The sequence below is a fragment of the Triticum urartu genome, chromosome 7A, assembly GCF_056163025.1.
Source record: "Triticum urartu cultivar PI428250 chromosome 7A, HENAU_Tu73, whole genome shotgun sequence".
NCBI lineage: Eukaryota > Viridiplantae > Streptophyta > Magnoliopsida > Poales > Poaceae > Triticum > Triticum urartu.
In genome coordinates, this window is record NC_141879.1 from 122,187,981 (window position 1) to 122,214,581 (window position 26,601).

The 26,601-nt window shown below is 45.7% G+C and overlaps 1 protein-coding gene across 1 annotated transcript; it reads right to left on the reverse strand.

The window, feature by feature from the left end:
- Nucleotides 1-23,569: 23,569 nt before the first annotated feature.
- LOC147958439 (cinnamoyl-CoA reductase 1-like) lies at nucleotides 23,570-25,650 on the reverse strand. Its single transcript, XM_087533976.1, has 5 exons — nucleotides 25,360-25,650; nucleotides 25,095-25,249; nucleotides 24,679-24,867; nucleotides 24,234-24,592; nucleotides 23,570-24,022 (listed from the first exon to the last, which is right to left on the reverse strand). The coding sequence occupies exons 1-5, from the start codon at nucleotides 25,505-25,507 to the stop codon at nucleotides 23,836-23,838; spliced, it is 1,038 nt and encodes a 345-aa protein (XP_087390102.1). The 5' UTR covers nucleotides 25,508-25,650; the 3' UTR covers nucleotides 23,570-23,835.
- Nucleotides 25,651-26,601: the final 951 nt, after the last annotated feature.

The window sequence follows — 26,601 nt, forward strand, 5'->3', positions numbered from 1 at the left end:
CCTCGGAGAGACAAGAAAATGAACAAATCACAAATGAAAATATTGCATAGGACTTAGCAATATTTTTGCATATCCAAGATTTAGAAAGGTAGGAGGGTCTCTGGGAACAGATGGGATGATCAACCGATCAAGAGAAATGTTGGCTCCTTTGTAATCACAAAGGACATATTCAAATTCCATGATTTGGAATTAGGGTTTTGATGGATTTGAGATGATGCAACTGAGGTCTTGCCCAGTAACCAAGACATGAGCAAGGTTTTGAAAGGTTGAAAATGGTAAGAATTCTTAGAGTCATCCAGCAAACTCAGGTGAAAACTATGAAAAATGATTGCTAGGAAGGAATAACAGCACAAAAATTGATAACCCAATTTTGGGGCTATTACAACCAGTTTCCGAGCGACGACCAGAGAGGGTTCGATAGCAGAGCCGAAGCGGAAATTAGTTAGTTTAGGTTCACGCTAGTGCGAGGCAAGGATACGAACTGGCGCATCAAGAAGTACCGCATTATGTATGATGAGACATGTCATGTAACTTGTATAGCTACATCATGATTATGATGTGACGATATGATGAGCATATTACATGTTTATGATATGATTAGAATACTGTATAAAACATGTACAAAAACATCACAAATACGTAGCAAAAAAATATATGTGAAAATATAGTAATAGCGCTCTTTGATGTTGGACAGGAAAACGGTACTGCTAAGGCACTTAGTAGTAGCGCTGGTATGGAAAGCGCTACTTCTAAGTAGGTATAGTAGTAGCACGTGTCAAAACGCGCTAATGCTAAACGTTAGTTGTAGCGCCGTATTAGTAGCGCGGATAGCCCTCAGACCCGCGCTATTGATAAGCTTTTCCCTAGTAGTGTATGGGTGAATCTCGACATCGGCCCAAGCCCTCCGCCGCGTTTTTGGTCGCCGGACGATCACCGCCGGCGCACCACCACGACTGGGTCACTGCCAGTGGGCCTAGCGCAATTAGCCACACTAATTAGCCAATAACCACCCACTAACATGCGGGCCCAATTACTGTGGCATTTAGTTAATTTAATTGAACTCAAATAGTTAGTTCAGCCACTGACATATGGGTCCCACGCCTTCTAATTAACCCATTTGTTTAATAAAAACCATGTTAACTAACTCTGTCACTAATTGTTGTGTCCCACTAGACCCAGTTGACCAGTCAACCACTGACTGGGCTGGACCTAGTTATTGATAGGTGGGTCCCCCTGGGCACATTGCCAGTTAACTGGTCCACGTTGACGGCTGACTGGGCAGTCAACTATCAGCCTCATGTGCACTCTGTTGGGTACATTTCAGGGTACCCATAGCATTTTAACCATTTATTTCAAATTAGAATTAATCTAGTGAATTCCAGAAGTTGTTTAAAACTTTGAAAATTCATATAAATTCAACCGTAACTCGAATGAAAATAATTTAAAAATGATTAGAAGAATAAGACAAATCCGAATACGCCAGCCACATACCTGTCACATGTCTCTAACACTGCAAACATGGAACCTTTCCCTCCGGTTCGTTTGTCCGATAATTGCTTAAAGCCGGGAAAATATTCGCAGATATTTTCCAGCTCCGACTGTAAAGCGTGGCACTGCATTACGTCAACCTAACACAGCATAACACAGCATATTGCCATGTCATGCATTGTGATGCATTTGTGTGCAATATATTTACTGTTTCTCCCCCTCTTCTCTCCGGTAGACTTTGAGACCGACGCTACTCCCGAGTACGACTAGGCTCCTAATGACGAGCCCCTTTCAGCAGAGCTTCCAAGCAGGCAAAACCCCCTTGATCATTCCTATATCGCTCATTCTTTCTATCTCATGCTTGCAATAGATTTTGTTACGGTTATTCGGTAGCTCCTATTCTGATGCATAGCCTGCTTTTGTAACCTGTTGTTTTTACTTTATCTGTTATCCTATATGCTTAGTATAGGTTGGTTAGTGATCCATCAGTGACCCCTCACCCTTTTCCTTATTGCCCCGCTTTGTTACCGGTGACTCGATCAATGTGATCGGCGTGTAGAGGCCAACACATCACTGGCAGACACCTTTAGGTGTACTACTCTGCAGAGCTACTATCAAGTGCCGAGGGTGATTCCTTGTATCTCACTCCAGATGATATCTCTGTAGTGTAGCAACACATCACTGGCAGCCCCGTGTTGGAATTGTTTAACATATGGAAGTAATAATTGTTCAACACAGCATAGCAAAATCTAAGATATATAAAGGATAGAAAAGAGCAAATGATAAGAAAGCTTAAAAATTACAGGATAACTTTATTATCCTTGGTGCTGTGAAAGTGAGTGATGATGTCGTCATCCTTAACTTGCAAGAAGAATTCCCTTTCAATAAATGTGACCAATCAATCATTCAAGTATTTTTGCCCCATCTTGCTTCATGTTTAAAGCTGGAAAGTAAAACTGCTCAAGTGTCAGAGTACCAATCTTTATAGATAATGCACAATATAACAAATTCACAATTTATAAAGATTCTCACGTTACAAATTCGAATGGCAAATTGCAAATTTTCATATCTGATCAATTCTAAATTGACTGCAAACAAGTCTCTAATTTTCATTTTGATTAAATATAAAGAGTACGAGTAAGTGGTCAAACTAACTTAGTCTTGTACAGTTGTACTACAGACTGCTGGACAATACGAGAATAAAAATGTGCCCTGCCTGGCTGGCAGCAGACTGCAGTGATAGATGAATTTAGTTTGACACTTCAACTATGAATCGATATGAGAGGAGAGAGCCCAATTTTTGAAGTCGAACGACTAATACATCTAATTAGCGATTATACCTTGAATAGTTGAATTTGTGGACTGTCAGGATGTGTCTTCGAAATTGAATCGATATCTGCTAGGCTGCTACCCGCTACTGACGGCAAGGATCAGAAGTTCGGAACCAAAATGGGCGAGGGATCATGGATGGATTCGTCGTGCCGCCGCCGCGCGCCACTGCTATTGATCGCACGTCAACAGCCCTGGCAGTTGGCTGCTCGCCTCGCGTACGGTGCGAAGAGAACTGACGAACAGGGGAAGGGCGCTGCCGGTTCGTCCTGTTGCATCTGATCGATGGACTTTTTTCGGGATTTTTTTTTCTTTGAGGTTCAGTTTTTCCTGGGAGATGATGGCTGTGTGCGTGCTGCAGCGATAAGGCCCATGTGGTGGAGTTTTTTTTTTGTGCGAAGCCCATATGGTGGTGGTGGAGTGGGGGTGGGGGAGTGGGGATGGGCTAATCTTTGTTTCTGGGCTGAAATGCTTAACTAGAATGTTCTGGAGTATGCATATCGTTTTTCCTTATCTATATCTATACCTCTATACCAATATAAAAAGAACCAAATGAGCAGATTCAACTGAACTCGACCATCAAACTAAGTCAATCCAACGACCAAGACTGCTCCAATGGCGAGCGTACAAGGTGTTTAACGTGCAATTAATATCATACCAAATATTGCACTAATCATAGAATTAACACACAAATAATAGCAGTACCTAATATCCGTGTGTAATTGATATATTGCCTAAATATTAACGTGCAACACATGCAATTAATACATTGCCTAAAATATTAACATGCGTTGCACGTGCACATTTACTAGTACAACACACGATATGTAGTATATATGCCTAGTTTTTCCGGTAAAATAATGGGTATACAATTGAGGCCCGCCACTCTTGACGTCGTGGGGCTCCGCCGCCGATCCCCTAGAGCTCCGACCGCCGCGCCCCCTGGAGCTCCCGCAGCCGCACCCCCAAAGCTTCAGTCGCTTCTCCCTGGACGAGAAGAGCCAGCGCAGCGGGTGGAGGAGGAAGTGAAGAGAGCTGAGGAGACCGGCCGGCAGGTAGAGGAGAAAGTGGAGAGAGGGGAGAAGGGGCCGACGGGCGGCAGCGCGGGTGGCCAGAGGATGGCGAGGGGGCCGGCTGCGATATCTTGTAAAAACTTCATCGCACAACATGAAAAATCTCTACTCCTAATGTCTCAGTTGATAGTCTCCGCGGTTAATTTTCGTCCATCTCCCCTGGATTTTTTTCGTCCTTCCTCCCACCTCCCAATTCCCCCACAGCAATGATCCCACCTCCCAGTTTTGTCGGGTTTTTTTCGTTGGTTTTTTCATCGGTTTTTTATTCGCCCCCCTCCCACTGACCGGACAAATCCAACGTTTATTTGGTAACACAATAAATTCACATATGGTGATTGATTCCTTTTTTAATAACCCAACTAACGGATAGTAATCAATCTTCTCTAATGCAAGGTTCGTTTTCCTGCCGTAGGACCGTCTCTTACCCCTCCTTTGGTCAATCATCGATCCCCACGTCCCAACTCCAGCGAGGCCTTTCACACACAAAAAAGAAACCAATCCATCTATTTATTATTGTTGTCCCACCACCAACCGATTTGGCAATCACCATAATTTACTTTCCCATAAATCACACCGTGATTAGCCATCGTTTTGAATCCTTCCATCCAGTACATGTACTTTCCCATGAATCACACCATGATTAGCACGCTCCCTCGGCCCCCATCGTTCACTGTCCTTCACACCCAGGCCTCCACGCACCGCCGCCATGGGATGCGTCACCGGAGATGCCGTCCATCTCTCCTACATGCTCGCTTGTCACGACAGGTCTGTTGACGACGCCAAGTTTCACATCATCAGTACACATGTAAATTGTTTTATGTGTACTGATGATGTGGAACTTAGACTGCTTGAAAATATGTCATGTAAATATGGTACTGGTGATGTACCATGTAGACGGCTAGCTCATTTAGGCTGCTTCAAAAATATGGGCCATGTAAATGGGAAGTTCTAAATCGCATCGGCAGTAATTGAGCCGCATTAACTTATTTTGCTGGATGCAATGGACTGTAAATCGGGTTAAATTTAATACAATGCATGTGACACACGGGAGGTGGCATGAGCGATATCCGACATATTGGACAAGGAGACGCTTCGGCAGCACAAAATAAAGGCATGGTTAGAAACTACAAATATTGTCACCCGCGCAAAAAAAAACTAAGCATATTATTTGTGTTCATTAAAAGAACAACCTTTTGATCAAATGTCATTGCATATATATTTTGACTTCCGTGGCAACACACGGGCACATACCTATCAAATACCAAAACCAAACGTACAAGACAACAATCAATTCACGTATCACAATCAGATTCTTCTTTAGTACCCAGCTTAACTTACGGATGGTAATCAATCTCTAAACAAAGGAAACAATTAACCTCTACATCACCGTCGTTTACCTCTCGCCAATACCAAATTCATACTAGGCATATCACCTACGCGACATGGTGTTGGGATCATGTCACAACACCACGCCGTCCTGAGCGCCGATTTTGTTTCGCCCACGATTGACTGATCCGATTCCCGATCCACGATCCAACCGGAGAAACCCTATTCCACTGATAGAAAAAGGGCATGTTGTCCCGGTTCGTAAGGGACTTTTGTCACGGTTCCTGAACCGGGACTAAAGGGTCGGTACTAATGCCCTGTCCCTTTAGTCCCGGTTCAATTCAGAACCGGGACTGATGGGCCTCCACGTGGCTTGTGCGCGGAGCCCAGGCAGGAAACCCTTTGGTCCCGGTTGGTGGCACCAACCGGGACCAATAGGCATCCCCGCGTCAGCATTTCTGTGGCTGGGGTTTTTGTTTTTTTTAAAGGGGGGGTTTGGGGGTTTTGGGAGGTTAATTTAGGTGTTTCATATATTGTGTTAGCTAGCTATAATTAATAGAGAGAAGTGTCCTCTCTTATGTCCGTACTTGGTCGACGCTACGTACTATACATACGTATAGAGAGGACTAGACACGCTAGCTAGCTAGTAAGCAAACGAAGGAAACAGAAGATCGTCATGAACATATATGCATACAGAGAGAAGTGATATCGACCACCTCTCCTTCTCCGAGAGATTGGTCGAACAACAAATTCTCGTATATCTATCCGACACTACCGGCTACATATATACAATAATTATCTCTTACAAATATAATCATACGGACTCATGGTCCACATAGTATTCTCCGTCTTCAGCGATCACGTGGTCAAGAAAGAATGCCGCCAATTCTTCTTGAATTGCTCGCATGCGAGCTGGTGCTAGGAGTTCATCCCGCTTCCGAAACATCTAATTTGAAGAAGGGGGTCAATACATATATATATATATATATATATATATATATATATATATATGAATGAATGAAACTCAACACAAATGATGGTAATAAAATAAAATTGTGAATGTTGTTATTTACGTACTTCATATTATTCGTCAGTGTAGCCCCGCTCACAGGTCGTGTGGCGGATGGACTCGCAAACGTAGTATCCACAGAAATAATTCCCTTGTTCCTGCCACAACCACTTTACAAGAAATAGAGGTCAATCAAACTGATAAGCAAGAATGCCAAAATGGTATTGATGAAACTAGCGCTTGAATCAATAGGAGATGCATGTAACATGCTACTATAGTACTTACTTTCGGGTGTCTAAATTGCAGCTTCTTCGGGAGTCCTGGAGCTTTTTTGGAGAATTTTTTCCAAACCCTGCCAGACAAAGAAAACAATTACTTAATATATCAGGAAATGAACAAAGTTGCTAATATGGTGGATAATGATCAATTTAACTTACTTCTCGAGCATTTGAGTCATGTCTGCATAGTCCTGGGGATCTTTTCGTCTTGAGTCTAAGACGGTTACTAGTCCCTGCTCAAGCTTAATCTCTAGGAGAATATAGTGATAACTGCACACGCATGCATAACTCATCAATTACATTACTATAACCTTGACTAATATATAAGGGAAACCGAATACGCACAAGACAGTAACACTCACTTGAAGTTGTAAGGAAAGAGTATTATATCTTTGTTTTAATTTATTACCAACGATCGTAGCAAGTTGGCCTCGGTATCTGCGGCATGAAATTTAACCTTAGTTGCATCTATGAGATATGTGTTAATGAACCCAATATCACCGACTTGTCTTTTCTTCAATTCGGCGATCTTCAATCTGCAGAATATATTGAGGATGATTATAAATACATGCAATGAAAGAGCTGAGCTATATAGAGAGACTTAATGACAGAAGTAGTACTACTTACAGACAGTAGCAGGCGACCGTTGTTTTATCGAGGGCCAATTGATTGAAAAACTGAAAGAACTCCTCGAATGGAACATGCAACAGTTCAATTCCAACGAGGTCATGCTCCTTTTTAACTTTCACATACAAAGTACTCCTTCCCCCAGAGTCTCTGTAGATTTTCAAGTACCAATCATGCAATCTTCGCATCATCGTTGATAGAGATCTTTCATCTTTGACGAGAGGCTTCCCGTACTCGTATCTTTGTATCCGCACCTCCATGAAATCATAATGTACATCGTCGGGCAGGTAATCGCCAAGATTGCTATAACCGGGCACCATCCTCGGATCATTAGCGACGTTGTCGCTAGGCACCTTGAGCGGGGGGCACGATTGCTTCGCTTGTTCGTCGAGCTGGGCAATTTGTTTCCCAGCTCGTTGTTCTTTCAGCCTTTGATCACTGACAGTACTTCCCGACCACTCCGCTTCGGCAAATTCCTTTCCAATAGTGCGCTCATAGTTTCCTTTCGGCGGAGACTTGGGTGGTTTTGTCAGGGCAGCCAGAGTGCGCTTCGCTTTCACCGGATCTACCTTCTCCTCCGGAGGTGGATGTTTCTTTGCTTTCACCCCTTCAAAGTAGTTCCTCACTTCTTCTCGTGCGATCTTGGCGTTCTCCTCCGGGGTCCTCTCGTATGGTAACTTCTTTGGAGTCTTCAGAGAAGGACCAAATCTGTATTTCCTCCCGCCTCTGGCTGTACTGCTAGACGCTGGCAGAGCAGATGGATCGGTTGTCTTCTTTACTTGCTTACGAGGCGGAGGAGAAGGACTACGACGCGCCGGAGCAGCCGGAGCGGCGGCAGGTCTCTTCCGCCCTTGCTGACGAGGCGGAGAAGGAGGAGGCTGGCTGCTCGGGCGCATTGGCGCAGGCGGAGAAGGAGGCAGAGTGCCGCCACGCGCTGGAGAAGGAGCCGGTCGAGTGCCCTGATCGTCACTCGCCGGAGGAGGAGGCGGTGGAGGAGGCGGAGTGCCCTGACTCGCCGGAGGAGGAGGCGGTGGAGGAGACGGAGTGTCCTGACTTGCCGGAGGAGGAGGAGGAGGCAGAGGTGTCCAGTTCGGAAGGTTGATGAGCTCCTTCCGCCATAGGCATGGAGTCTTCAGAGCAGACCCCAGCCTAGTCTCCCCTTCACCGGTAGGGTGGTCAAGCTGGAGGTCCTCAAATCCCTCCGTTATTTCATCCACCATCACCCTAGCATATCCTTTTGGAATCGGCCGGTAGTGAAAAGTTGCGCCGGGTTCAGTAGGATAAACAGAGCCAACAGCCGCCTTGACAGTCAAATTCATCCATTGCGTCATAAGGTGGCAATTTTGAGACTCCGTGATAGCATCCACGGGATAGCTGGCAGGAGCCGTCAAGGCATGCTCCGGCTGAAGCAGCTCGGTGGAAGCCACGCTGCTTCTCCGCTGAGATGGCGGGGTAGCTTCAGGGGAAGCTTCGGCAGTACGTTTGCTGCGATTTGCTTCTCATTCCTCTATCGCTTGTACCCTTGCTTGCAGCACCTGCATTTGGGTCTGCTGCAATTTTTTCCTCCTCTCATGGAATTTGTAACCGCCTGCGTCCGGAAACCCAACCTTCCACAGAATGGAGCCTGGCGTGCCTCATGTCCGTCCAGGGAGCTCAGGATTCCCGAGGGCCATTGTGAGCTCGTCGTTCTCTCTGTCTGGAAAGAACGTCCCTTGCTGCGCTGCTTTGATATACTACTGAAGCTTCCTAACTGGTATGTCCATTAGATCATTCGTCCAAATGCACTTCCCTGTTACAGGGTCCAAGGTTCCGCCAGCCCCGAAGAACCAAGTTCGGCAACGGTCTGGCCAGTTAATTGTCTCTGGTTCGATCCCTTTATCAACCAGATCATTCTCAGTCTTGGCCCACTTAGGCCGGGCTACGAGGTAGCCACCTGACCTCGTGCGATGGTGATCTTCTTCTTCGCAGCATTTTGCTTGTTTGTCGCCAACATCTTCTTACTCTTTTCCGATGTCTTGTGGGCCACAAATGCGGGCCAGTGATCTCTGATCTTCTCATATCTGCCCTTGAATTCTGGTGTCTCATTATTTTCAACAAACTTATTCAGCTCTTTCTTCCACCTCCTGAATAGTTCTGCCATCCTCTTAAGAGCAAAAGACTTGATTAATTGCTCTTTAACTGGCTTCTCTGGATTATCCTCTGGTGGTAGGGTGAAATTTGACTTCAGCTCAGTCCAAAGATCATTTTTCTGCATATCATTGACATAAGACACCTCAGGGTCTTTTGTAGCCGGCTTAAACCATTGCTGGATGCTGATCGGGATCTTGTCCCTAACCAAAACCCCGCACTAAGCAACAAATGCGCTCTTTGTCCGGAGGGGTTCAATCGGTTGGCCGTCGGGCGCGATTGCTATGATCTCAAACTTTTCATCCGAGCTTAACTTTTTCTTCGGGCCTCGTCTCTTTACCTAAGTTGTGCTCGATCCGGAGGGCTAGAAAAAAGAACAAAGACTTAATTAATATGTGTACATACCAAAACAATGAATGCATCAATTAGCTAGTCAGCAGAAGCTTAACTAATATATATACCTGGCCGGACTCGGTTCGGTCACCGGAGACGTCATCACGGTCTCCTTCTTGCACCGGCATTGGGTCACCGGAGCCGTCCTCACGGTCTCCTTCTTGCACCGGCATTAGGTCACCGGAGCCATCATAATCATAGCCAGCTGCTTCCAGACCATCGGTGTCATTGAGAAACAATGAGCAGACGGCATCACTTCCTCGTGCGATTATGTCCCCCAACAACTCTTCTTGTACTTCATCTCGGGCGGTGTCCATAGTTTCTACAAATATTGACAACATGGCAATTATTATTCAAACATGACAGATGGATATATTAGTGGCAAACGTAGAACTAATATTAATTAGTGGCCTCGACGCTGCTTCTCTAGGGTTTGGGGTGGCCTCGACGCTGCTTCTCTAGGGTTTGGGGTGGCCTCGAGAACGCTTCAAGGATAAAAAAAAAGAGGAAGAAGAAAAAAAAAAGAGGAGAAGAAAGAATAGAGGAGTATTCTACTCCTCTATTCTTTCTTCTCCTCTTTTTTTTTCTTCTTCCTCTTTTTTTTATCGGGAACGAGGGTCGTCGAGGGTCACCGAGCGGTAGAAGAAACCCTAAATAGCAAGTATCGTGGGTGTGAGATACATGTGGCCATCGGTGTTGGACGCTACATCCACGTCCCACAAGTGACGTGGGCGTCGAAGCCCGCGCCACTCGTGGGACATGGATGTAGTGTCCGACACCGATGGTACATGTATCTCACACCGACGATACTTTCTATTTAGTGTTTCTCCTCTACCGCTCGGCGACCCTCGACGACCCTCGTTCCCGATAAAATAAAGAGGAAGAAGAAGAAAAAAAGAGAAGAAGAGGAAGAAGAAGAAGAAAAAAAGAGAAGAATCCTCTTTATTTTATCGGAAACGAGGGTCGTCGAGGGTCAGGGTCGCCGAACGGTAGAGGAACCCCTAAATAGCAAGTATCGTGGGTGTGAGATACATGTGGCCGTCGGTGTCGGACACTACATCCACGTCCCACAAGTGACGTGGGCGTCGAAGCCCGCGCCACTTGTGGGACGTGGATGTAGTGTCCGACACCGACGGTACATGTATCTCACACCGACGATACTTTCTATTTAGGGTTTCTCCTCTTCCGCTCGGCGACCCTCGATGACCCTCGTTCCCGATAAAATAAAGAGGAAGAAGAAGAAAAAAAAGAGGAGAAGAAAGAATAGAGGAGTCCTCTTCTTTTTTTATCCTCTTCTTCCTCTCATGTTCGACGACCCTCGACTCCTTGGCGACCCTAGACCCCCTCGACCCCCTCATGTCGAAGTTATCGGGTAGGGGGTATATCGACAACGACATACCCGATACATACATACATATCACATGCATCCATACATATATGAACAAAATTAATATCTACTAATTAACAACCTAAATAAAAAAACTAATACATATAGGAAGAAGAAAAAAAAAGAAGAGAAGAAAGAATAGAGGAGAAGACTTCCTCTTCTTCCTCTCCTCTTCTTCTCCCTCTTCTTCCCCTTCTTCCTCGCCTCTCTCATGAATGTCCGACATTCTCGACCCCCCCCCCACGTGTCGAAGAAAAAAAAAGAAGGAAAAAAAGAGGAGAAGAAGAAAGGAATAGAGGAGAAAAGAGAAAATAGAATATATATTCTATTTTTCTCTTCTTCTCCTCTATTCCTTTCTTCTTCTCCTCTTCTTTTTTTTCTTTTTTCTTCTTCTTATTTATTTCTCCTCGTCTTCCTCTCCCCTCTTCTTCTCCTTTCTTCCTCTTCTTATTTCCTTTTTCCTCTCATTCTTTTTCTTCTTCTTCCTTCTTAAAAATACATGAAGTAGTATTGCTTGTTTTTTTTAAATAATGTTCAAATAGAAATTTTAGAAAAAAAGTAAAGGTTTTGCCTAATTCATTGTTCATATGAATATGCAAACATTTGCATATTTACAATAATCAATATCACCAAAAAAATCTATGAACAGAAAAAAATACTATTTTTTCTGTTAATCTATCTTTTGCATACATATACACACATACATATACTATACATATACATATAATCAGGAAAAAACATATATGAATTTGCAAAAAAATTAAAAACAGGGGGAAGAGGGGGCGGTGCCGGCCCTGACCAAAGCGAGAGGCGACGGCGGCGCGAGGCGGCGACGGCGGCGCGGGGCGGCGACGGCGAGGCAGAGGCGGGGCAGCGATGGCGTCGGGGTGGCGACGTGGGGTGGCGACGGCGTAGGGGCGCGACGCGGGGCGGCGACGGCGTCGGGGCGGCGCGGGGAGGTGACCGCGACGGCGCGGGGTGGCACGCGGCAACGGAGTCGGGGCGGTGCGGGGCGGCATCGGAGGCAGGGCGACGACAGCGACGGCGAGGCGCAGAGGGGCAGCCTGGCGGCGTCGGGCGGGGAAGACGAACTGAATGGAAATTTTCACAAGTGCTAGTTATATAGCAAAGGCATTGGTCATGGTTCGTGGCACAAACCGTGACCAATGCCCCCCTTTAGTCCCGGTTGGTGCCACCAACCGGACCAAAAGCCTATTTTCAGCAGCCCAAAGGGCGGGAAGTGGCGGCCTTTGGGGCATTGGTCACGGTTCGTGTCACCAACCGTGACCAATGCCCCCTTTAGTCCCGGTTGGTGCCACCAACCGGGACCAAAGGCCTTGTGCGGCTGCTGCGTCGAAAGTTTAGTCCCACCTCGCTAGTTGAGAGGGGTGCGCATTGGTTTATAAGCCCCACTGCCACACCCCTCTCGAGCTCCTCTCCATTGCAGGCTTACGGGCCTAATTGTCACTGCTATGCTTGTGGGCCTACTGGGCCTCCTGCGGGCCTGAATCCTGGCCCTTGGATGGGTTTCTAGTCGTATTCAGGCCGTGGGGGCCCAGTAGGTGGCATTTTTTTATTTTTTTGTTGCTTTATTTATTTTCTTTTGTTTTTTGCTTTATTTTTTTTAATTCTTTATGCTTTTAGTTTTAGAAAAATTATAAACTTTTTGTTAATGCCATTAGTTTTCAAATTTGAAAACACTTTTTTTGTTTTCTTTGTTGCTTTATTTATTTTATTTTGTTTCTACTTACAACAAAATACTTATTGTTGTTATTTTTTCCAGTTTCTTCGTTTTGTTTTCTGCATTATTTATTTTCTTTTGTTTTTTGCTTTATTTTTATTATTATTTTTGCTTTTAGTTTTAAAAAATTATAAACTTTCTGTTAGTGCCATTAGTTTTCAAATTTGAAATCACTTTTTTAGTTTTTTTGTTTTCTTTGTTGCTTTATTTATTTTATTTTGTGATTATCTTTACTATAAAAATAGTTTTTTTTTCCTATTTTTTGATTTGTTTTTTGCATTATTTATTTTCTTTTGTTTTTTGCTTTAATTTTTAATTCTGTTTACTTTTAGGTTAGCAAAATTATAAACTTTCTGTTAGTGCCATTAGTTTTAGAAAAATTATAAACTTTCTGTTAGTGCCATTAGTTTTAGAAAAATTATAGTTTTCAAATTTGAATAGTTAAAATTTGAATTCTTTGAAAATTGTTTGAATCACAAGTTTGTGATTAACTTACTAAAAAAATGAGAATAGATGCGCTTATAGAGAAAATTCAACCTAAATTCCTAGTAAATTTCTATGAATTTCAGAGAAATTCACTATGAATTTAGGTTAAATTTTTCTCTATTAGGGCATCTATTTTCACTTTGAGAGGAGCTCAACAAGGCAGAGAGGGAAGGGCTTATAAACCGGTGTGAGCCCCCTTCGGTTGGAGAGGTGGGACTAAACTCTGCCCGCAACGAGGACCAACCCTTTAATCCTGGTTTGTGGCACAAACCGGGACTAATGGTCATGGGCCAGGGGCGAGGAGCAAAATTATAAACTTTCTGTTAGTGCCATTAGTTTTAGAAAGTTGAAAGTTGAAAGTTGGCATGGGCCATGGACTAATGGTCATGGTATTACGAGGGCCGAACCATAAGACATGAAAGCATTTCAAATGAACTCTGAAAAAGTTAAAAGTTGGCATGGTATCATAATTTCACCCACATAGCATGTGCATGTACAAAACGGACAATGGTAGCATGTTCGTGTGTTACAAAGTTGGCATGGTATCATCATAATAGTTGCGGGAGAAAGTCTTCACTTTTTCTTCGCTTGTGTCATTTGCTTATTGCGCCGTAACCATGGATAATCTTCATTGTTTATCAGGATGCTTGGGTCAGTCTTGACATTGAAGGGAGGAATTTCATGAAACTTTTCATAATCTTCAGACATGTCTGTCTTGCCGTCCACTCCCAGGATGTCCCTTTTTCCTGAAATACTATGTGGCGCTTTGGCTCATCGTATGATGTATTCGCTTCCTTATCTTTTCTTTTTCTCGGTTTGGTAGACATGTCCTTCACATAGATAACCTGTGCCACATCATTGGCTAGGACGAACGGTTCGTCAATGTAGCCAAGATTTTTCAGATCCACTGTTGTCATTCCGTACTGTGGGTCTACCTGTACCCCGCCGCCTGACAAATTGACCCATTTGCACTTAAACAAAGGGACCTTAAAATCAGGTTCGTAGTCAAGTTCCCATATGTCCACTATGTAACCATAATATGTGTCCTTTCCGCTCTCGGTTGCTGCATCAAAGCAGACACCGCTGTTTTGGTTGGTGCTCTTTTAATCTTGGGCGATCGTGTAAAATGTATTCCCATTTATCTCGTATCCTTTGTAAGTCAATACAGTCAAAGATGGTCCCCTAGACAACAAGTACAACTCATCACAAACAGTGTTGTCACCTCTGAGACATGTTTCCAACCAACTACTGAAAGTCCTGATGTGTTCACATGTAATCCAGTCGTCGCACTGCTCTGGATGTTTGGAGCGCAGACTGTTTTTGTGTTCATCGACATACGGGGTCACCAAGGTAGAGTTCTGTAGAACTGTGTAGTGTGCTTGAGACCAAGAATATCCGTCCCTGCATATTATTGAGTCCCTTCCAAGAGTGCCTTTTCCAGTCAGTCTCCCCTCATACCGCGATTTAGGGAGACCTATCTTCTTAAGGCCAGGAATGAAGTCAACACAAAACCTGATAACATCCTCTGTTTGATGGCCCATGGAGATGCTTCCTTCTGGCCTAGCGCGGTTCCGGACATATTTCTTTAGGACTCCCATGAACCTCTCAAAGGGGAACATATTGTGTATAAATACGGGCCCCGGGATGACAATCTCGTCGACTAGATGAACTAGGACGTGCGTCATGATATTGAAGAAGGATGGTGGGAACACCAGCTCGAAACTGACAAGACATTGCGCCACATCACTCCTTAGCCTTGGTACGATTTCTGGATCGATCACCTTCTGAGAGATTGCATTGAGGAATGCACATAGCTTCACAATGGCTAATCGGACGTTTTCCGGTAGAAGCCCCCTCAATGCAACCGGAAGCAGTTGCGTCATAATCACGTGGCAGTCATGAGACTTTAGGTTCTGAAACTTTTTCTCTGGCATATTTATTATTCCCTTTATATTCGATGAGAAGCCAGTCGTGACCTTCATACTGAGCAGGCATTCAAAGAAGATTTCTTTCTCTTCTTTCGTAAGAGCGTAGCTGGCAGGACCTTTATACTGCTTCGGAGGCATGCCGTCTTTTTCGTGCAAATGTTGCAGGTCCTCCCGTGCCTCAGGTGTATCTTTTGTCTTCCCATACACGCCCAAGAAGCCTAGCAGGTTCACGCAAAGGTTCTTCGTCACGTGCATCACGTCGATTGAAGGGCGGACCTCTAGGTCTTTCCAGTAGGGTAGGTCCCAAAATATAGATTTCTTCTTCCACATGGGTGCATGTCCCTCACTGTCATTCAGAACAGCTAGTCCACCGGGACCCTTTCCAAAGATTACGTAGTGTAAATCATTGACCATAACAAGTACGTGATCACCGGTACGCATGGCGGGCTTCTTCCGGTGATCTGCCTCGCCTTTGAAATGCTTGCCTTTCTTTCGACATTGATGGTTGGTCGGAAGAAATCGACGATGGCCCAGGTACACATTCTTCCTGCATTTGTCCAGGTATATACTTTCAATGTCATCTAAACAGTGCGTGCATGCGTGGTATCCTTTGTTTGTCTGTCCTGAAAGGTTACTGAGAGCGGGCCAATCGTTGATGGTCACGAACAGCAACGCCTTAAGGTTAAATTCCTCCTGTCTGTGCTCATCCCATGTACGTACATCTTTTCCATTCCACAGCTGTAAAAGTTCTTCAACTAATGGCCTTAGGTACACATCAATTTCGTTGCCGGGTTGCTTAGGGCCTTGGATGAGAACTGGCATCATAATGAACTTCCGCTTCATGCACATCCAAGGAGGAAGGTTATACATACATAGAGTCACGGGCCAGGTGCTGTGATTGCAGCTCTGCTCCCCGAAAGGATTAATGCCATCCACGCTTAAAGCAAACCATACATTCCTTGGGTCCTTTGCAAACTCATCCCAGTACTTTCTCTCGATTTTTCTCCACTGCAACCTGTCAGCGGGTGCTCTCAACTTCCCATCTTTCTTTCGGTTCTCACTGTGCCATCGCATCAACTTGGCATGCTCTTCGTTTCTGAACAGACGTTTCAACCGTGGTATTATAGGAGCATACCACATCACCTTCGCAGGAACCCTCTTCCTGGGGGGCTCGCCGTCAACATCACCAGGGTCATCTCGTCTGATCTTATACCGCAATGCACCGCATACCGGGCATGCGTTCAGATCCTTGTATGCACCGCGGTAGAGGATGCAGTCATTAGGGCATGCATGTATCTTCTCCACCTCCAATCCTAGAGGGCATACGACCTTCTTTGCTGTGTATGTACTGTCGGGCAATTCGTTATCCTTTGGAAGCTTCTTCTTCAATATTTTCAGTAGCTTCTCAAATCCTTTGTCAGCCATAGCATTCTCTGCCTTTCACTGCAGCAATTCCAGTACGGTACCGAGCTTTGTGTTGCCATCTTCGCAATTGGGGTATAACCCTTTTTTGTGATCCTCTAACATGCGGTCGAACTTCAGCTTCTCCTTTTGACTTTCGCATTGCGTCCTTGCATCGACAATGACCCAGCGGAGATCATCATCATCGGGCACATCGTCTGATTCCTCTTGATCTTCAGTAGCTTCACCCGTTGCAGCATCATTGGGCACATCGTCTGGTTCCTCTTGATCTTCACCCGCTCCCCCCATTGCAGCATCACCGTATTCAGGGGGCACATAGTTGTCATCGTACTCTTCTTCTTCGCCATCTTCCATCATAACCCCTATTTCTCCGTGCCTTGTACAAACATTATAGTGTGGCATGAAACCCTTGTAAAGCAGGTGGGAGTGAAGGATTTTCCGGTTAGAGTAAGACCTCGTATTCCCACATTCAGTGCATGGACAACACATAAAACCATTCTGCTTGTTTGCCTCAGCCGCATCGAGAAACTCATGCACGCCCTTAATGTACTCGCAGGTGTGTCTGTCACCGTACATCCATTGCCGGTTCATCTGCGTGCATTATATATAATTAAGTGTCCAAATTAATAGAAGTTCATCATCACATTAAAACCAAAGTGCATACATAGTTCTCATCTAACAACATATAGCTCTGCAGAGCATCTAATTAATTAAACCATACATTGAAACTATGTAAAAAAAATTCAATGCGAAAACAAATGCGATCATAATCGCAACCAAGGTAACAATTAATCCAACGGCATAATGATACCAAGCCTCGGTATGAATGGCATATTTTCTAATCTTTCTAATCTTCAAGCGCATTGCATCCATCTTGATCTTGTGATCATCGACGACATCCGCAACATGCAACTCCAATATCATCTTCTCCTCCTCAATTTTTTTTATTTTTTCCTTCAACAAATTATTTTCTTCTTCAACTAAATTTAACCTCTCGACAATAGGGTCGGTTGGCATTTCCGATTCACATGCATCCTACATAAATAAAATCTATGTCACGTTGGTCGGCATAATTTTCATAAACAATAAATGAACCAATAGTTATAAAGATAATATATATACCACATCCGAATCATAGACAGGACGAGGTCCGACGGGGGCGGATACCAAAACCATCGCACTATATAAGATGCAATAATAAAAGTAAGAAAATAATACAAGTATCTATGTAAACATACAAGTAAGAATATTTTTCCTTTCAGAAAGAAGATAAGAACAAGAGGCTCACCACGGTGGTGCCGGCGATGAGCTCGGCGCGGGTGATCGACGGCGGTGAAGATGGGGACGGGGCGTGACGGACCGCTAAACCTAGACAAATATTATGGAAAATGGAGCTTGGAGGTCGAGCTTGGAGAGGAGAAAGCTTAAGTAGTGTGGATCGGGCATTCCATCGAACACCTTGTGTGCATAGGAGGTGAGCTAGAGCACCACCAAGCCCTCTCCCCCTCGATCAGAGAAAAACAGAGCACTGGGGTGCTCTGCTCGCGAGCGAGGGGTATATATAGGCACCTCATTGGTCCCGGTTGGTGACATGAGCCGGGACTAAAGGGGAGCCTTTGGTCCCGGTTCAAGCCACCAACCGGGACCAATGGTGGTGGGCCAGGAGCGAGGCCCATTGGTCCCGGTTCATCCCACCAAGCGGGACCAAAAGCTCCAGATGAACCGGGACCAATGGCCCACGTGGCCCGGCCGCCCCCCTGGGCTCACGAACCGGGACCAATGCCCACATTGGTCCCGGTTCTAGACTGAACCGGGACTAATGGGCTGACCCGGCCTGGACCAAATCCCTGTTTTCTACTAGTCCCTCCCCCATCTCGTGTATTCTCCTGTGGCGGCATGACAAGGTGAGCGGCGCTAGGGCAGCAACACGACGTGCTTATGGTGCATCAGAGGCCAGACGTGAGGTACCCATTCATCATCTCCTCTTAAGGCTACGTCATCTCTCTCCTCTTGGCCATCTCTCCTGGAATGGCGCATGGCAGCGACAACGCATGAACGCGGAGTGGCTCGTTGAGTTGCATGGGGCTCACACGGCACATGAGCGGTGGGCCGAATTGGCGCGGCGGTGCTAGTGGTTGAAGGACGTGCTTGCTTGAGGTCGTTCGGCCATTATGCTGTAAGGGACAGCGCACGTATCGGTGTGCCAAGGTGGTGGGGAGGCGGTGGCCAAATGACGCACGTGTCTGAGCCCTAAGGACGCGGTGCTGCGATGCCTATGTTCACTAGGATCTCACGCGGCAATAATCGGGGGAGGTCATCTAGCTTCAGCGTGCATCAGAAAATGACCATTGCTAGCTAGCTTGTGTGGCTTGCATTAGTAGAGCACAGAGCGAGGGAGATGGACGTATAAGTCCACTCCCATGGGAACATGTGTGCAAAGAGGAGGCTCGGTCTATAGTTTTCCCCACTGTCAAAGTGGCTAGGCTGTCATATATTCTAGGGCTTCACCTCGCCTACACAGGCACCACATTCTAATTGGATGTTAAAGACTCAAAGGTAATTCAACCATTGCTTTGATATTCCTAGGTTTCCGCTATGAACTAATATTAAGAAAATTTGTCTATACATACGTTGATGCTCCTTGCAAGTCACAGCAGCTCATGTTTTATTTCTTTCTGGAACGAGCTGAAACACACGGGCAAGATGAAGATTAGAGAAGGCAATTAAGGAGGGAGAGTCATGTTGAAGTTGAGTTTGTATGGTTATAGATTTTAATCCTTGTGTGGGTGGTGTTCTAAGTAATAGTTTCAACACATTCAAGAAATAGTATAAAGATAATGCATATTACATAACAATAACACTGAGAATTTAGATGTATTGTTTGTCATGGAGCTGTGGCTGGCCGATTTACATGAAATTAATTCTCTCAGTTGTGGTAGAAAATATAATACACATAATCCATATTGTTATGCACTAGCTGTTGGGGAACGCAATAATTTCAAAAAAAATCCTACGCACACGCAAGATCATGGTGATGCATAGTAACGAGAGGGAAAGAGTGTTGTCCACGTATCCTCGTAGACTGTAAGCGGAAGCGTTATGACAACGCGGTTGATGTAGTCATACGTCTTCACAATCGACCGATCCTAGTACCGAACGTACGGCACCTTCATGATCTGCACATGTTTAGCTCGGTGACGTCCCGCAAACTCATGATCCAGTAGAGCTTCGTGGGAGAGTTTCGTCAGCACGACAGCGTGCTGACGGTGATGATGTTGCTACCGGAACAGGGCTTTGCCTAAGTACCGCTATGATATAACCGAGGTGGATTATGATGGAGGGGGCACCACACACGGCTAAAAGATCAACTGATCAACTTGTGTGTCCATGGGGTGCGCCCCTCCCCCGTATATAAAGGAGTGGAGGAGGGGAGGGCCGACCCTCTCTATGGCGCGCCCTGGGGGAGTCCTACTCACTTTGGGAGTAGGATTCCCCCCTTTCCTAGTAGAAGTAGGAGCCCTTCCAAGTAGGAGTAGGAGAGGAAGGAAGGAGGAGAGAGGGAGGAAGGAAAGGGGGGCCGGCCCCCCTCCCAATTTGGATTGGGCTTGGGGGCGCGCCTCCCTCTTTTCCCTTCCCTCTCCTCTATTCCACTAAGGCCCAATAAGGCCCATGTACTCCTCGGGGGGTTCCAGTAACCTCCCGGTACTCCAGAAAAATGCCCGAACCACTCGGAACCATTCCGATGTCCAAATATAGGCTTCCAATATATCGATCTTTATGTCTCGACCATTTCGATACTCCTCGTCATGTCCGTGATCAAATCCGGGACTCCAAACTACCTTCGGTACATCAAAACACATAAACTCGTAATACCGATCATCACCGAACGTTCAGCGTGCGGACCCTACGGATTCGAGAACTATGTAGACATGACCGAGACTTATCTCCGGTCAATAACCAATAGCGGAACCTGGATGCTCATACTGGTTCCTACATATTCTACGAAGATCTTTATCGGTCAAACCGCATAACGGTATACGTTGTTCCCTTTGTCATCGATATGTTACTTGCCCAAGATTCGATCGTCAGTATCTCAATACCTAGTTCAATCTCGTTACCGTCAAGTCTCTTTACTCGTTCCGTAATGCAACATCGCATAACTAACTCATTAGTCACATTGCTTGCAAGGCTTATAGTGATGTGCATTACCGAGAGGGTCCAGAGATACCTCTCCGACAATCGGAGTGACAAATCCTAATCTCGATCCATGCCAACTCAACAAACACCATCGAAGACACCTGTAGAGCACCTTTATAATCACCCAGTTACGTTGTGACGTTTGGTAGCACACAAAGTGTTCCTCCGGTATTCGGGAGTTGCATGATCTCATAGTCATAGGAACATGTATAGTTATGGAGAAAGCAAAAGCAACAAACTAAACGATCATCATGCTAAGCTAACGGATGGGTCAAGTCAATCACATCATTCTCTAATGATGTGATCCCGTTAATCAATTGACAACTCATGTCTATGGTTAGGAAACATAACCATCATTGATTCAATGGGCTGGTTAAGTAGAGGCAAACTAGTGACACTCTGTTTGTCTATATATTCACACATGTACTGAGTTTTCGGTTAATACAATTCTAGTATGAATAATAAACATTTATCATGATATAAGGAAATATAAATAACAACTTTATTATTGCCTCTAGGGCATATTTCCTTCACTAGCGTATGTGTGAAATAGATGGATTATGGTCCCGTGTCCAATAAGATGAATATGTGTGTGTGTGTTAGAGAGAGAGAGAGAGAGAGAGAGGGAGGGAGAGGGGGAGAGAGAGTGAGGAAGAGGGAGGGAGAGAGTGTGTGTGTGAGGATTTGATGGTAAAAAAAGTCATCAATGTCACTTGATATGTATGAAAATATTAAATGTAATATTAACATGATTAATATTGAACTCTTAAAATTAATGTGGCCCCGTAGCAACGCACGGGCGTTCTTCTAGTGTTGATAGCTTTCAAAAAAAAATGTTCGATATATTTTAAAAATGTTCACGCATTTTAAAACAATTTTCATGGCATTTCTAAAAACAATGTTTACACAATCTAAAACAATATGTTTAATACCATTCAAAAATTGTTCATGCATTGTTTTTTAAATGTCACATTTTTTAATTCTTAAGCAATGTAAAAAAATGCTTGCATAATTATTTTTAAAGCTACCATTCATAAAATGTTTGTGACATTAAAGTAAAGTTCTCGTGTTTCAAGAATATGTTCTTCACAATTTAAAAGAAATCACACAATCTAAAAACTCTTATCATAGTTTAAAAAATGTGTCATACCATTAAAAAATGGTCAATGCGTATTTAATTTATAACATTTATTTGAGAAAAAATCAAAAAAATATTTGAAACAAATGTTCATCATGTATTAAATGTGTGTCAAAAAATATTATGCATGTATTAGGAAAAATGTATCACACGTATTGAAAATAGCCGACTTGTATTTGAGAAACTATTAAATAAATAAAGGAAAGACAGAAAAACTAGAAAACCAAAAAACAACGCATGGAAGGTTACCGGTCGAAACCACTCTGTACAACCTTCCCAAACTAGTAAGATGGGTCGTCCCACTAAGAAGAGGGCGCCCCAGCACCAGAGGCGATCCGATGATAGATCTCGCAATAGGCGAGAAATAGCCCTGGCGCGTGGACTAGACGAGAAATCGCACACTACGTGCTCGACTAGGTCTGCCCTGACCCATATTGTTTCTAGCCATTTTTTCTAAAAAAAATATTCCAAGTGGTTTTCTTTGGCTTTTCTTCTTTCTTTTATTTTCACTAGCGAGATTGTGTTAGTTTTTCCAGTTTATTTATTTTATATTCACTTTTATATTCTTGTTCAATTTCTTTTCCTTTATGTGTTTCATCTTTTTATTTTCACTCCTTTTCATTTTTTGTTCTACTATTAAAATTTGAATGAATTTGTTTTGGTATTTATTTGCACATGTACAATTTTTGTATCTAAAAAATGCTTGTTAAGATATAGGGCCAATCTTTTGAAAACGTGGGACGAACTTTTAAAAGTATGCAATGAATATTTTGTAAATATGCGGTGACATTCTTGTAAATGTGTGACCTTTTTTCCCCCAAAAAATCATGTCCTCTGTTGGTGGCTCCAACGGTCGACATCGAGGAGGGGAATCCTTGTGCCTCGCTCTGGCTAGTAGATAGGTTAAGGTCTAAATTCTCTCAGGAGGGTCACTCGGGCAAATGGCGGTGCTTCATCTTTGATTCGGTCTTTGGAATTCGTCCTTTGAAACAATTTCAATAAAACTTCGGCATAGATTCCTACTGGCTTTTTAGGGTGGCGAGGTTAGGGTACGCGGTGGTCAATTTGGTATCAGGTTCTTCAGATCAAATTCAATTCAAGGGTTCAACTTAAGGGCGATGACTTTTAGGGCACGTCCTCGAAGACTTTCTAGTTATCATTGACGTGGTCAGGCTGGCTTTGGTATGAGAGCGACAACGACGGCTCATGAGCGACCTATTCTGACGGTGGCATATGCCGTTCAGTTGTCGATGTAATTTTTTATTATGTTTGATGTGCTCTGTATTTTCGGTGTGTTTATCCGCGTCTTTTCAAAAGAAAGATAAAAACGTAGAACTGTGACGTGTGCCTGGGAATCTAGGATGTCATGGTGCGGCACGATGCGGGTTCTGCGGGAGAGGCCAAGGCGAAATTAACTGCTAGAGCTTTGGTGGCTGCTGGTTGAATGAATGCTGTCGCTGCTGTTTCTTCTTCAGAGGGCGCCACGGGTACGGCGGGGCGCCTGCGAGCCCAGAGCGAGGCGTGGATGCAGGAGGAGACCGCGCGGCGATGGACGGCGCGGCCACAGTGCGCAGGAGCGATGGGATGAGACTTGTGAGCAGGTCACCGGACGGCGTTGGCTAGCAGAATGACATGTCATTCATGGATGCTTCTGAGTTAGTGCTACCAAGGAGCACAGCGTCCCACATTACAAGTTTCCTTTAATTTGGAGGGTAGCCACACCTTTCCGAACTGCATGCTAGTTAAAGTTCAAACTGTTTGAGCAACAGCTAGCTGACACCAGAATGGCATGCCGATACATAGCTGCAGATTTTCACCCATCCATGGATATACAGTACTGCATGCATGGATGCTTCCGAGTTACTAAAAAGACTACTACTACTCTCTCAATTGATCTCTTTCATCGCCGGCTGCGCCGGAGCAGGAGGGGCCGGGAGGATGCCCTTCTCCTGGAAGCTGACGACGGTGTCGTAGAGGCACTGCGCCACCGGCGTGAACTCGAGGCCCAGCTCACGGAGCCGCTGGTTCGACATCTTGTACGGCTGCTTCCTCGGGTTCACCTCGTCAGAGCACCTGCGATACAGTTAACTGTTAACAACAGCTTGTATTTTGTTGACTGTCCATGTCACCAAATGACTCAAAATTCTACACTTCAACGCGACACCATTACTCCATTAGCACGTGTGTTGACATGGTTGCAAGTTGCAACGCAACAGAGACAGGGATGGGCCTAGCTCAGCTAGCTCGTCGCTCGCTGCGATGGCTGATTACTAGTACTACTGACCTGCTGGGGATGGGGTACTCGGGGAAGAACTTGCGGAGGATGGTGACGACGTCCTCCCGGTGGAGCACAGCGCCGTCGGCCACGCAGAGGTAGCGCCCGGCGGCGGCGGGGGACTCGAAGACGAGGACGTGCGCGGCGGCAGTGTCACGGACGTGCACGTACGCCTGCACGGCGTTGGCGTACGTCTTGGCGGAGCCGTCCAGGTACTTGAGCACGTGCGTCAGGCTGGCGTTCACCGCCGGCTGCAGCGCCGGGCCCTGCACCAGCACCGGGTTCACCACCACCAGGTCCACCCCGCGCGCCGCCGCCGCCTCCCACGCCTCCCGCTCCGCCACCGTCTTCCCGTAGCAGTACCAGTTCTGACATAATCACGCACACAGAACGATCAGCGACGAGCCGCCGGTGACGATGGCAGGCCGGGTGGATGCAAAATACTACAACGCACCTTGGTCTTCTTGCAGAACTCGAGGTCGCTCCAGCAGGACTCGTCGACGACGGCGTCCGGGGCGCGGCTGGGGTCCATGGCGACGGCGCCGATGGAGGACGTCAGCACGACGCGGCCGACCGTGCCGGACTCCGCCGCGGCGTCGATGACGTAGCGCGTGCCCCTCACCGCCGGCTCCACCATCTCCTCCTGCAAAGCGCGCACGCACATCAAGATTTGCTGATAACTGCGTCCATGCATGCATGATTGCATGCCATGCTACTGCTGACGACTTTGACCAATTGTCCAGTGCAGTCCAGTCAGAATAGAAACGGAAAAGTAAATAAATTTGATGGAGCCAAATCCACAGCAGTTATCGAATCATCGGAAGGCAATAATGGTTGAGTATCAATTTGACAAAGGTTAAACGTACGTACCGGATCGTCGGTAACTGGCGAGGCGGTGTGGAAGACGCCGTGGCAGCCGGCGATGGCGGCGCGCAGCGCGTTGGCGTCGAGCAGGTCCGCCTTGCACAGCACCAGCCGCTCCGCCGCGCCGGCGAGGCCCCTCAGGTGCGCGTTCTTCGCGTCATCTGCACGATGCGTACTCAGAGGTTAATTGAGACGACGAGTCAGAAGTCCAAACCACCGCGCGCGCGAGCAGATCGATTTCGCCGGCGCCACCGTATATGCAGGCACGTACCGGGGTTCCTGACGGTGCCTCGCACGGCGTACCCCTTCTCGAGCAGGAGCTTGACGATCCACGACCCGATGTAGCCGCCGGCGCCGGTCACGCACACCGTCTGCCCGTGCCCCATGGCCGTGGCCGTGGCCTCGCCGCCGACGGTCATGCTGGCTCCTGTCCGGCGCGGCGCGGTGCGGCACAAAGATCTCCCCTCCGGTCGGTTAGGTGAATGAATAGATGTGCTGGCGATATCAACTAGTCAGGCAGATGAGAACAACGTATGCGTGGGGAGCGCTGGTCTCTGTGTTGTGTGTGCGTACTTATAGATAGAGGAGCACGCGAGTGTTTGGTGGTGGACTTGACAGAGAAAAATCTGACGTCTCCGGCTGGTAAATCAGATGAGATCTCCTTTCTCTTTCCCTCACTGGCAGGGCTTTACCAGAAGATACCCAAATACTTTTGATGTTTTCATTCATTCATGGTGTAGACTCCGGGTGCACGTTTCTTGACCGAGCAGGTTGCGGTGCGGCCCGGGTACACTTGCGCCGGATGCATTTGGATTTGGGCAAACGTGTTTGTTCTATATATCTTATTATCTCTAGTTTTAATGTCTGAGTTGGTAGGACTAGCACAAATGTCAGTGCGTTGCAACGGGTGGAAAAACAACACACGCTCTTAACCCAATATTCATCACGCAAAACCACAATAGGTCCACATCTTTTATTTTAACGGAGCATTACATTTGTATTGCCGCTTATCCTTCTCACCCTTGTCGGCGGTAGCCTCAATTTTCACACAAATTAAAGTGTGTTTGCATGTGGTTAATCCTAAGGCATCTCTATCTCCCACTCTCCCCCCTCTTTCTCGCTCTCTCTCGCTCTCGCAACGAGAAATCTGTTATTTTTTCTTTGCAAGGTTTTCCAGAGGTGTGCATGCGTGGTTATCGATGTTTTCGTTCGTCTTTATATGATTTTAGTTGGTGTTTATTTGTAATCCGGATCGCCACGGCACGAAAAAATGAATCATGCTCTCTCGTGATGAGAAATTTGTTGTTTTTCCCTTGCGAGGTTTTTCAGATGTGTGTATGTGGGGTTATCGATGTTTTCTTTCGTCTCTATATGGTTTTAGTGGGTGTTTATTTGCAATCCGTACCGCCGCCACTACAATGAAAAACGGACCATGTGCTACATATTATAAGTTTGCTTCCAAAATAACATTTAGAAAATATTTAGCAGGTAAAAATAGCATCATATTCAAACG